Source organism: Neolamprologus brichardi, chromosome 3 (assembly GCF_056152115.1).
Source record: "Neolamprologus brichardi isolate AB-2024 chromosome 3, ASM5615211v1, whole genome shotgun sequence".
Classification (NCBI taxonomy): domain Eukaryota; kingdom Metazoa; phylum Chordata; class Actinopteri; order Cichliformes; family Cichlidae; genus Neolamprologus; species Neolamprologus brichardi.
The window spans coordinates 51,835,249-51,848,696 of NC_142106.1; the positions used below are offsets into that span (position 1 = coordinate 51,835,249).

The 13,448-nt window shown below is 41.0% G+C and overlaps 1 protein-coding gene across 3 annotated transcripts in view; it reads right to left on the reverse strand.

Moving 5' to 3' along the window:
- Nucleotides 1–13,448, reverse strand: part of LOC148105762 (protein NLRC3-like) — a 230,505-nt gene that overhangs the window by 215,336 nt on the left and 1,721 nt on the right. The window contains exons 1-6 of one of the 3 annotated variants that reach the window (XM_087838908.1): nucleotides 9,971–10,007; nucleotides 9,342–9,570; nucleotides 7,403–9,200; nucleotides 7,159–7,332; nucleotides 3,197–3,370; nucleotides 2,907–3,062 (exon numbers count right to left, since the gene is read on the reverse strand). In XM_087838908.1, the coding sequence (XP_087695034.1) occupies nucleotides 2,907–3,062; nucleotides 3,197–3,370; nucleotides 7,159–7,332; nucleotides 7,403–9,200; nucleotides 9,342–9,570; nucleotides 9,971–9,973 (2,534 nt within the window). In that variant the 5' untranslated portion in view covers nucleotides 9,974–10,007. Of the gene's footprint in view, nucleotides 1–2,906; nucleotides 3,063–3,196; nucleotides 3,371–7,158; nucleotides 7,333–7,402; nucleotides 9,201–9,326; nucleotides 9,571–9,970; nucleotides 10,050–13,448 lie in introns of those variants that run through there. The other 2 variants (XM_087838905.1, XM_087838906.1) reach the window with 2 other exon arrangements.

Consider the following 13,448-nt stretch of genomic DNA (forward strand, 5'->3'; position numbering starts at 1 on the left):
AGAAATATAACAAAAGGAAAGACACCCAGCTGAACTAAAATGATCCAGCAAACAAAAACTGTTGTGAGCCGCCACCCTCATATCGCCTTTGGGCTTTTGGAGCCTTGACCTGACTTTTAAAAAGTAATTTGAAAAAAAGCACTATGCTGCTAAAAGATGAAAAATAGATATTTGCAAAATTCTGCCTAAATATGTATTTTACCTGGTTAATGTGTGTGGCGGGGCGTGGTCTGCAGCGGCGCTGCAGGGGAGGCGGACGCACCTGAGCGGCACCCGCAATCACGCCTCGCCGCCTTAACGTCTGTGCTCTCTATGCTGTTGTGTTGGTGTGTGTCGGGCTGTGAGCTGCAAAGCTACAGCCGGCTGTGTGCGTACAGCAACCGTGTGTGAAAAGTGGTCAATAAAGAGATGCTGAAAAGCGTGTTCATGCAAACATCGTCGGGTCTGCCGTGATATGTTTACAATGGGACTTCTGGTCACAGCGTCTGCAAATCGAGGCTGTACGAAGTCACTTTCATCTTTACGCAGGACTGTAAGCTGTCATCTTTGAGGCGTGAGTGGTGTTTGTTTTTAACATAGTTCACGGTGGAGAACAGCTGCTGACATAATGTGGATCCGAAGATCTATAACTGTCCTACCTGGGGTTGAAAGTCTCGATAAATGCATGGCGTTTCGGCGGGTACACCGGCTTCCGCGAGTGTGACGGATATTTTGAGCGATGAAGAAATAATAGAATATAATTTTATTTTTATACTTCAATATCACAATAATCTTCCAATTTAGAACTACAAGTTAAAAAAGAACTAACATAAATAAAATACACTTCAGCTAAATACTTCTAATTTATTTTCCCCGAGCCGCACTATAAGGACTAAAGAGCCGCATGCGGCTCTGGAGCCGACCCCTGACCTAAGTGAAACCACTTGGCTACGCCTAGAAATTCTGTCCATAAAAATTATAAACATAATCGGTGACAAAGGGCAGCCCTGGCGGATCCATCACCCACCTGGAACGAGTCCGACTTACTGCCGGCTATGGGGACCAAGCTCTTGCAACGGTCGTATAAGGACTGAATGGCCCATAGCAATGGGCCAGTCACCCCATACTCCCGGAGCACCCCTCACAGGACTCCCCAAGGGACACGGTCGAATGCTTTCTCCAAGTCCACAAAACACATGTAGACTGGTTGGGCAAACTCCCATGCGCCCTGGAGTATCCATGAGAGGATAAAGAGCTGGTCCAGTGTTCCAAGACCAGGATGAAAACCGCATTGTTCCTCCTGTAACCAAGCTTCGACTAACGGTCGGACTCTCCTCTCCAGCACCCTGGCATAGACTTTCCCAGGGAGGCGTTTTCGCTCAAGGAAAACTTTGTGTTTTGAACACGCTCTCAAAAATGCATACATTTGAAAACGGTGCTTTCCCTTCACAGTGTGGACAGCAAAAACGCAGACTTGAAAACGATGACACCTTTTTAGTCATGGGATGCAGTCATGTGACCAATTAAACAAAGATAGTGGAGGGCGTTATACAACAGTTGTTTTGTTTGCTCTCATTTTTGACAGCCCTATTAAAGGTTAATATCAGTCTGTACATGCTCCAGATAACTTTTCTTTAAATTCTGTAACTCTCACTCGAATTTGCAACTTTGTACTTTTGTGTTACTCGCAGCAACAACTCCACCTCATTGTTAGTCCATTTAAAAACTCTGTGCTTTTCCTCATTTTGCTGCGACGTTTCAACGAGCCGGAAAGTGAATAGACGTCAGACAGAAATGAGGCAGGCCGGATCTTCTTGCGTTTCATGCATGCGCAGGACTGCAACATAAGCGTTTTTCGGCCGTTTCAATGTGGACACACAACCTTGTGAAAACAACTGAAAACAATAGTGTGGACGCGGAGCATTTTCAGACGAAAACACCGTTTTCAAATCCATCTGGGCTAGTGTGGACGTGGTCTCAGTGGCACAGCACATATCCTGCAGTGCAGGCTGCAGGGTAACAGGACCAGTGGTTGTCCTTGCTAGATTGGCTTTACAGTCAAAAACACCCACTGGTCTGGGCCCAACACCCAACCAGTGACCTGGTTTCCTCCACCAGCTCCATCCCTTTGTTTCTTAATCTTTGCTTTCTGTTAGCAATGAATGACTGATTTGAATGATTGACTTATATTATATTTAGTGCTGTCAACATTAACCCGTAATTACGGCGTTAACGCGGCAAATCCTCATTAACAAGTTAACGCAGATCAGCCCCATGAGGGGTTACACGGCGTTGAAGCGTTAATGCAGCTTAACGCGTTAATGTTGACAGCACTCATTATATTATAATTTGACTTTGAATTTCAAGGTTGATCGACCAAAGTTAATTCACTTTGACTGCATTCTATTTTTCTGTTGTTTTCTACTAACTATCATCACAAAGTCCAGAAGATCAATTTGATATTTTAGCACAAACAAGTTTCAGTAGTAAACACTCAGAAGCAGCAAACTAGCAGTGCAAAATAGCCCATTTTAGTAGGTGGTTAGTTAAGTTGAGTGACCTAGTAATCCATTTACTTTTACTAATATGTTTTTCTAAGCTGGGGAAACAACTTCCCCCTAATTCTAGTTTATGATGGGCCAGGCTAAACATGTCCTGGACATGGTCTCTGCACACAGATAAAACTTAAAATAAATAAAGAGAGTGAAAACGTCAGTTCCTTTCCAGAGATCAGTTTGAACAGGCTGCACCGTTGTTGCTGACAGAGATTTTGTTCTTTGAGACCACATACAGACATCTACTGTTTATGTTAGACCAGAAATGTGTGATTGTTCAAATTACACTGGTTTCCAGCATTAAGTAATCAGACAGAGCCAGTTTCCTCATCTATCAGACACTGTTTGTGGCTGTAACGGCCATCTACATACCTCAGAGTGTCCAGTCTTAGCTGCTCAAGCATCTTCACTGCTGCCTCTCCTGGGTTATTGTAGCTCAGGTCCAGCTCTTTCAGATGGGAAGAACTGGAGCTAAAAGCTGAGACCAGAGACTTGCAACCTTCCTCTGTGATCAGGCAGCCTGACAGCCTGCAGACATGACAAATACTCTTAGGGACGAGAAAAATAGCTAAATGCAAACAGGAAATTACAGCCAAAAATGAATTTAAAAAAGACATGTAAACTTCTAAACCTCATCTACTGAACATTTCAAGAACGCTGACCTGAGTGTTTCCAGTTCACAATATGGACTCTTCAGTCCAGAAGACAAAACTTTCACTCCAGAGTCCTTCAGGTCATTGTTACTCAGGTCAAGCTGTCTCAAACTAGAGGGCTGGGAGCTGAGTAGTGAAGACAGAGTTTCACAGCTTCTCTCTGAGAGATTACAGACACTCAATCTGAAGAGACAATAAAGAGAAAAATAATAATGTTAAACTTTCTGGACTGAACCTTTGAAAAATACATGATCTAGATAAAATATCATCTCTATAGAGGTTAAATCGTGTGGAGGATTAATTAATCATCAATAATCAATCAATTAGTCATCATTAAATAATTAATTAAATGTCATTAACGAATTAAGTTCAAAATACTTAATAAATTAAATATATACATCACTGATTTAATGCCAAGTAATTTCCAATAAATTAATTACAAATTTATTGATTTTTAAATATATTTAATTAATCACTTATTGACACATTTAATTAATTATTTAAGAATCTATTTATTTAATTCATTTGGGCCCTTCTAGCCCTGCAGCTGTGCATGTGCTTACATATCCACTGGTATGTATCCTACAGGTATTCTCACAGCAGTGCTGCTGAACATTAAATGACCAGCAGATGTCAGTTCTTCATAATAAGCAGTTAAACGAGGCTTTGTGTGATCTGCCTTTGGGTGAAGCAACAAAGCCGGAAATGTTGGACACATTCACAGAGCTTTACCACACCATCACTAGACAACAATGGAATTATTTTAACTAAAAACAAATAATCAGAAAGTCTTCTGCCTGGTCTCGTACCTCTGTGTTTCTGTAACATGAATAATGAGCTGAAATTCTCCTCACGACACCACCGATCAGCTCGAAGGGCCCTCGAGTTTACCTGCATGCATCCTGTTCACCTGTCAGCTGTTTAACACCTGCTGGTTATTCAGGAAACACGCCCACATTACCTGGTGACAGTCACAGTTTAATGCGGGCCGCTGTTTGTCAATATAAAATAATTTAGTTCTAATATTGTGCTCACAATTTGCAAATGTACCGTATTATTTGGACCATAAGGCTCACTGGATTATCAGGCGCACTGTCGATTTTTGAGAAAATTAAAGGACTTTAAGTTTGTTAAGTTTGTTAAGTTAGTTTCGTCAGCGCACAGCTGCTGGAGCTTGCGTTTACCCTCAAAGTGACCGATCAGGGTTTACCTGTTGCTTTAATAAGGATTTGGGCTGTTTGCATTTAAATTAAATAGATTTATTGACAGACATCAATTAAATAAGTAAACTTGTAGCTCAGTAATATAGTTCTGCCACTTATCTGGTCAAATGACTGGAAATCTGATATAGTCACCAGCACAGCTTACTCACTTACAGTCACTTACTTCACTGTCTTTGCTCCTGAGCAAATCAGTTTGTTTTAGATTAAAGTTGTTTCATAACTGCATAATTTTACTGAAGTTAAATGTCTCAGCGGAGCACATGTGGAACTGAACCATTCGCTTGTCTTAATTATCTGATGTTTATATGTGTTACACTTTTTTAATCTTTAATTTTAAATTGTAACTAACATTTAAAAACATTTGGTACAATGTGGAAAGAGGAAGAGTATTTCCACCAGGAGCAGAAACGTCTGACTCAGCATGACGATGCTGTTGGTGGATACTGAAGAGCTCAGCCTGTCAAGACAGGATTAGGTTATCGTTTTTAAAAATGTTTATTCAATTATATTCTGAGGCCAGTTATCTGGTATCATTTTTGGAAGTCTATTAAAATAAAAATAAAATCAGATGTGTGGTCTTTTGGTTGTTTCTTTGTTCAATAAGCAGATGTTGGTGTTTCAGCAATGCAGTAACTTAAGTTTAAAAGGCTTGTTAGAAACTATGAAACACATCATACAGACTTGTGGACATTATTGACCCCCCCCCAAACAAAGATCAGATCTTAATCAGACTTTATTTTAGAATACAATTTAATAATATTTTTTTAAAGCAGTTTAATCATTTCTGGAGCAGGCTGAACAGCAGTCTTCACTATCTACAAGCAGCATGAACATGCTGTGGTGAAAATGCTCTCTTTCCTCCTTAACCATCTTTTTAATGTTAGTTTTAATTTAATGCTTGTTTCAGAAGCATAGTCTTAACTCAAAGTAACTCAGGTCAGCCTGTCATGAACCGAAAACTCACAGCTGCTCTAGTTTGTGGCTAGACTCAGTTTGTTGAACCTGTGCCTTGAAAAAGGCTCCTGTTTGTCCCTCATGTTTGTTTTCACATTTTAGACTTTGCTTCTATTGGACCTTTTATCAGTAACATGTGCTTACTTTTTGCTGGAACAGTTGAAACTAACATAAATAAATAACTTGAGAGGTGATAGTCAGCAGGGAGTTTACAAGTTGTGTGCCGCGTTGACAGCGGTATGCAAGCTCGACCACTCGCAAGGTGAGCTGGCAGACATCACTGAAATCATCTGAGAGGATCAGGTTCATTTTGACAAAGTGAGCAGATATTTAAAGATTGTGCCTCTACATTCTTGTCTAGAAGATATTAAAGTGTATTTGGTGACACACAAAAAAGGGTAAAGTTTAGGTATAGTTTGGGTCCACACATGTCCAAACCCTGGTGTGTGGGCCTACTTAGTTTTGAGAAATTGTCATGGGACCGGGGTCTGGGTGACCCAAGGCCTGTAAGAAGTTATGGACATGTGTGTTTTTGGTGCTGCTGTCTCCTGTTTCCATGTTTGTGTATCTAGGTGTGTGTGGGTGTGTGTGTCAGCCAGGAGCCTGGCCACACCTGCAGAGGAGAATTACTCACACCTGCAGCTGATCAAGCCTCGTCGGAGGAGCTACTTAGGAGTGTGGTGGAGCTCTTTCTGATGCTGGATCATTGCGTAACTTCACGTTAGTCTCTTGGCGAGTTAGTTAAGGTTAGTCTGCCGCATTGTGGTGTTGCTGACGGCTGCCTCTTTGTTATTCCCCAGGAGGAGTGTGGAGACGAGAGGGCAGCGAGTACGGGGTGCTCAGACACTGAGGAGCGGAGACAAAGAACACTAACACTGGCAAGAGGACATGTCAGAGTCGGGAACGCACTGGGGATTTATTGTTGTTTGGATTATTTTGCATCACTGTAAATAAATGCACTGACCTCATCAAAGAGTGCAGCATTTGGGTCCTCCTTCCCCTCATCATAGTCTGCCACGCAGGCCGTGACAGAAAAGCCCACTAAAAGAACGCCCACCAGACCAAAGCAATGGTTTTGACTTGATCAGCATTAACCCCGCCCCCTGACTTTGATGGGTGAAGCTGACAAATAAAATGTATTTATGAACACCGATGCAGGGCCAGGAGTAGCAACGTGAATTAAATAAATACATCATTAAATAATTCATTAAATGTGTCAATAAAATAATTAAAATAGAAAACAAACCAATAATTGATTAAATATGTAATTAACTAATTTGAATTGTACATAAATACATAATGACACATTTTAAATGATATAAATGGATAATTAATTATTAATATATTTCTTTAATTACGTACTTTTTAAAATTAATTACTGAAATAATTAATTCATTAGTGATGTCTTTATTTAATACATCCATTAAAATTCTTGCTATTTTACTCAAAATAAATTTAAGACATCAATATTAAAGGTTAAATTATGACAATGAATACATGCAACTATAACTGATTACATAAAAGTGAGGATTTCTTAAGCTAAAGCCAAAGTGCTGACTCATTTGGCATGTTACTCTCAAATGTTTTCCCTAATAACAATAACATAATTACACTTTAGCCACAAGAGGGCAGCAGCATTAATATAAGTCACATGTACAACTTCTTGCACGTTTTAAATGGTTTTAGAAGAAAAACCTTTGAAAAAGATTTCAAAGTAAGGATATGTCAGTATAAAAATAAATGTAGTGTTTAAGTTGCAAATTTCAAGTCAAATCACAAACAACAATATCTGACCTGAGTGTTTCCAGTTTCCAGTTTCCAGTCTTCAGTCCAGAAAACAGTCTTGTCAAACCTGAGTTCTGGAGGTTGTTGTTACTCAGATCTAGAGCTCTGAGCTCACAGTCTTCTAGTTGAAGGGAGGAGGACAGAGCTTCACATGCTCTCTCTGACAGGTTACAGCTATTCAGACTAAAAAAAAGATGTAAATCATCATAAATAAAGTTACGATAAATTAAATAATAGAAACTTTATAACTTACAGAGCTTTTTTAGAGGCTTTGACCACTGGCAGCAGCCTCAGAAGAGCCTCCTCTGAAGCAGAGTATTTCTTCAGGTCAAACACATCCAGATCTTCTTCTGATGACAGTAAGATGAAGACCAGAGCTGACCACTGAGCAGGAGACAGTTCATCTGTGGAGAGACTTCCTGATCTCAGGGACTTTTGGATCTCCTCCACTAGAGAACGATCATTCAGTTCATTCAGACAGTGAAACAGATTGATGCTTTTCTCTGCAGACAGATTCTCACTGAGCTTCTCCTTGATGTACTGAACTGCTTCTTGATTGGTCTGTGAGCTACTTCCTGTCTGTGTCAGCAGACCTCGTAGGAGAGTCTGATTGGTCTGCATTGAAAGACCCAGGAGGAAGCGGAGGAACAAGTCCAGGTGTCCATTGGGGCTCTGTAAGACCTTGTCCACAGCACACTGGTGGAGAGATTGAAGTTTTGGTTTATCAAATAATTTAGACCACATGGACGTTGTTTGTTCCTCTTCCAGCAGATTGAGTCCAGAGTTGATGAAGGTCAGGTGGACATGAAGAGCAGCCAGAAATTCCTGAACACTGAGATGAACAAAGCAGAACACCTTGTTCTGGTACAGTTGTTTCTCCTCTTTAAAGATCTGTGTGAACACTCCTGAGTACACTGAGGCTGCTCTGATATCGATGCCACACTCTGTCAGGTCTGGTTCATAGAAGATCAGGTTTCCTTTCTGCAGCTGATCAAAAGCCAGTTTTCCCAGTGACTCAATCATCTTCCTGCTCTCTGGATTCCAGTGTGGATCTGTCTCAACTCCTCCATCATATTTGATCCTCTTGACTTTGGCCTGAACCACCAGGAAGTGGATGTACATCTCAGTCAGGGTCTTGGGCAGCTCTCCTCCCTCTCTGGTTTCCAGCACATCCTCCAGAACTGTAGCAGTGATCCAGCAGAAGACTGGGATGTGGCACATGATGTGGAGGCTTCGAGCTTTCTTGATGTGGGAGATGATCCTGCTGGCCTGCTCCTCATCTCTGAATCTCTTCCTGAAGTACTCCTCCTTCTGTGGGTCAGTGAACCCTCTGACCTCTGTCACCATGTCGACACACTGAGGAGGGATCTGATTGGCTGCTGCAGGTCGTGTAGTTATCCAAAGGCGAGCAGAAGGGAGCAGGTTCCCTCTGATGAGGTTTGTCAACAGCTCATCCAATGAGGTGGACTTTCTTGTTTCAGTCAGGATTTTAGTTTTGTTGAAGTCCAAATTAAGTCGACACTCATCCAGACCATCAAGTATGAACACAACCTGGAAGTCTTCAAGCCTGCAGATTCCTGATTCGTTAGTTTGATTAAAGAAGTGATGAACAAGTTCCACCAAGCTGAACTTTTCCTCTTTCAGCACATTCAGCTCTCTGAAAGTGAATGGAAATATGAACTGGATGTCCTGGTTGGCTTTGTCTTCAGCCCAGTCCAGGCTGTATTTCTGTGTTAAGACCGTTTTCCCAATGCCAGCCACTCCCTTTGTCAGCACTGTTCTGATTGGTTTATCTCTTCCAGGTGAGGCTTTAAAGATGTCTTCTTGTCTGATTGTTGTTTCTGGTCTGTCTGGTTTCCTGGATGCTGTTTCAATCTGTCTAACCTCATGTTCATCATTGACCTCTGCAGTCCCTCCCTCTGTGATGTAGAGCTCTGTGTAGATCTGATTCAGAAGGGTTGGGTTTCCTGCTTTAGCAATCCCCTCAAACACACACTGGAACTTCTTCTTCAGTTGGGCTTTAAGTTCTCGTTTACAGAGTGGAGCAAATTCTGAAGGTAAGAAATTTAGAAAAAAATATTATATAATAAATATCATAGCCTTTCAGTACCCTGAAAGGATGAATGTCTTTTGGTCCATTTCTTGAGCTATTAGGAAAGATCAATATTCAGTCTTTAGAGAAATTCTCTTACTGCTCTGCAGATGGTCAGCCATCTCATGCTGCTTAAGTCTCCTCAAGAAGTGGAGTGTGATCTTCAGAAATGCTTCTCTGCAGCTCTTTCTTTCATCTTCATCCTCACCTTCAAACATCTCCTCATCCTCCATCTGGCTCTTTAAAGTTTCTGGGTGATCTGGACTCAGAAGCTTCTGGATCTTCTTCAGCTCGTTCTTCACAAACATGGTGATGTTATCCTCCAGCCGCTGGAAAAGAAGACTATATGAATTACCCAGTGGTAAATGGACTGGTTGTTATATAGCTCTCTTTGATACTCTGTGCACACAAAGCATTTTATACAACATGCCTCATTCAATCAAGCACATTGTTCTATGCTTAAATACTTTCTTTCACACTCTGATGGATGCATCAGAGGGCAGCTTGGGTTTAGTACGTTACCCAGTACATTTGCCAGCCAGGGTTTGATTCACAAACCTTCTGACTAGTAGCTGACCTGCTCACCTCCTGAGCTCCAGTCACCCCAATCTGACTGAAATCATGGAGCCCAAACTCTGATTTATGTTGGACACACTGACAATCGTCTGGTCTACAAAGTGCAGCATAGAGGTGACTGAAAAGAACAAATGTAAAAGTAGTACTACAAACCATAACCACAGAGTCCAGGTGTGTTTGATGTTCCTGTGCAGACTGACCAGTGGAAACCTCTGCTCTCTCCTGGTCCACTCTGTGGAGGAGTAATGAATAATTAGCTCATGTTATGTCTGTCCACACACAGACACAAGCTAAAGGTCCATGAAGTGATGTTTGGATGGGTTCAGTCAATCAGATGACTGTCATGGTGAAGCTTTGCTAGTCCTGGTGATCCCACTGAGAATTAACAGCTCAGTTTCAAGATGTCTGTAGTTTTCTGCTCAGTTTCTTTAGTCCCAACAGCTCTTACCATCTCCTGCATAAAGCTTTCCCTCCATGCTCAGATGCCCTGGAACAAGGTGCTCTCTTTATATCAGTGAGTGGTTTAAAGTGCCAACTTGCAGTGCTCGCCAAACTTTGTGTCAGCAAAAGTAGTTCTAATTTTTCTTACATTTCTTACATTTTTACATTTTTACACACACAAATCAATGGACGCAAAAACATAAACTTTTCAGATATTTTTTTTTACAATGTTACAAAATTCAGTTCACAACTACACAGTCTGATTTACAAGTACAAAATATTTATGACCACAGTTTGAGCCGATGTATGTCCCGAGTCTGTGGACTCAGTGGTTTTGTTTTGATTGTTATTGTCTTTTGTTACAATTTCATTCTGATTAAGATTTTCTAGTTCTGAGGTTTTGGTTTCTGTGTTCCCTCTTTACTGTGTTAGTATTGTGTCTCTGTGTTCACTTCCTGTTTTATTTTGACAGTGCCATGTCCTATGTTAGTGTGTCTACTTTTGCTTCCCCTTTTCTGGTTATGTCCAATTAATCCTGCTGTGTCTCCCTCCCTTTTCTCATTCCCTGATTGCTCTTTTGTGTACGGTGGCCCTGAGAGGCCAAACGGACTGCAACTTCAGAAAACACTTGCAAAAAGAAAAACACTGCAAAAAGAAAAATGTTGCAAAAAGAAAAACGCTGCAAAAAGAAAAATGCTGCAAAAAGAAAAACACTTCCAAAAAGAAAAACGCTGCAAAAAGAAAAATGCTGCAAAAAGAAAAACGCTGCAAAAGCACACAAAGCACAACGGAAATAGGAAAAAAGACAACGGAAATGTCCTCTGTGTTATCTCCCCGTGTCTCCGTTTAAGGTTTCAGGTCAGTCTTTTAGTTTTTTCAGTAGAGGTTATCTTAGCTTCTGCACAGGCCATCTCCACTGCACTTCACCGTTTCAATAAAGCTCACTCACTTCAAGGCAGTGTCCGCATCTTGGGTCCTTTATTAAATTCAACATGGCTCGCCCCGCTAGCCGTGACATAAGATCTGAAAACAATATCCAAAAAACATGAGGGACAAACAGGGAATAGTTTTAAGGTGCAGGACCAACAAACTGAGTCTAGCCATAAACTCAGAGTTGATTGAATTAGCATTTTGAATTGGCTGATCTGAGTTACTTCAATCAAGTCTATGTTCACTTTGAGTTAAGATTATATGTGATTAATGTAAAAGAAAAAAAGCCATCATCAGCAACTGATTCTGATTTAGCAGGTTTTCAAATCTAAACGGTACCCATCCATAGCTGGCTGTAGTTAAACCTTTAATTAAAAAGCATCTCTAGACCCAGCTGTCTGAGCTAATTATAGGCCAAACTCCAACCTGGCAATCCTTGAAAGAGTAGTTGGGGGGAGACAATCAGAGGGGCAGTGTGATGATCTTAGGTTACAAACTACCGCAGTCAAGTCATTAAAGGAGACAGGATCAAACTGCTCTAAGACAGCTGAGCACACATGAGAAAGACTCGGATCTGAGGCAGCAGTCGGTGAGACAAGAGCCCTAATAGATAGAACCTTGTTGTTAAAAATGCTAAAAAATCATCACAAATACTTGGTGAAGAAATGACTCCGACATTATCACGTGAACAAAGAAAATGATTGAGGACATTAAAAAGTACCTGAGGCCTGTGACTGTTTACTGACACTAAGTTTAAGACAAACTGTGTCTGCAGTTTTTACAGCTTCTTGGTGAGCAGAAAGACAGAAAGTCCTTAAAATCTGTAGAGAAACATACAATCTGTCCTTTTTCCATCTCCTTTCGGCGCGTCTACAGTCACGTCTAAGGGAGCGCATATGTTCATTCAACCACAGCTCTGATAAATGCTGAGCGCGCGGAGTCCTGAACGGAGCAAAAGAGTCCAAAATATCAGTGCAGGTAGAATGAAGAATATCTGAAAGGTCCTCAACACTTTAACAGCTGGAGTTCATTATTCCAGAGTCCATAAAGGCAGCAGAAAAAGCGGCGCTGTTAGAGCATTAAGCGCTCGCTTTTTACGCGCTGAGGCACACGGCTTATCTACCGAGCAGCGCAGCGTTACAGTGAACAACACAGGAAAATGATCGGAGATGCCCAACTCAGATATTTCAGTGATGCACACATCCAGCCCGTGGGAAAGCTCCAAGTCTAGTGTGTGACCTTTTTCATGCGTGGGACCAGTAACCCACTGGGTCAAGTTAAGAGTCATTTTTGACCAGGACATGTCCTTCAATGCACATATTAAACAAATATGTAAGACTGCTTTCTTCCATTTGTGCAACATCTCTAAAGTTAGAAATATCCTGTCTCAGAGTGACGCTGAAAAACTAGTTCATGCATTTATTACTTCCAGGCTGGACGACTGTAATTCATTATTATCAGGATGTCCAAAAAACTCACTGAAAAGCCTTCAGCTAATCCAAAATGCTGCAGCAAGAGTCCTGACAGGGACTAGAAAGAGAGAGCAGATTTCTCCTGGATTCCCTTCATTGTGAGGCAGAGCCTTCAGTTTTCAGGCCCCTCTTCTGTGGAACCAGCTTCCAGTTTGGATTCAGGAGACAGACACTATCTCTACTTTTAAGATTAGGCTTCAAACTTTCTTCTTACTTAACGATTAAGTCCCTGTATTCCACCGTTATATGGAAATCAGCCATTATAACTTGTGTCAAATCTACTTGTACCTCACAGTTTTCTAAGTACACAGAGAGCAGTAAACCTCAGAGCAGCAGCACATCAGACTGTGTGCAAAAAATCTAGAAGAGAAATATTTTGACTCATTTCTAAATGATTCTTGTGACCATGCTGCACCACAACACCTGATCTCTGGTTTCCTGACCTCTTCAATCCCACTTTAATACTTGATTAAACTCATTTTCCTGTTTAGGTGTTGAGGCAAAGCCGCCCATCTACAATGCAGGCAACAGCAAATGGAGCTATTTTTGAATCCCTTTGGGTTTTTTCTACTTTTGTGCAACAAAATGTTCAAGCTGATTAAATTCATTAGAATAAAAGTTCAGATAATTTTCTCATATTAATGTTGGAGGTAGAAATTCAGGTAACTTTGCACAAAAACTGGCAGAAATTTCCTTCAAAGATGGAGTTTTTACTTTAATACTGTGAGTACATTTCAGAGCCTGTACTCTTTTACCTTTACTTGAGTAAAGAAGTTGAATCAGTATTT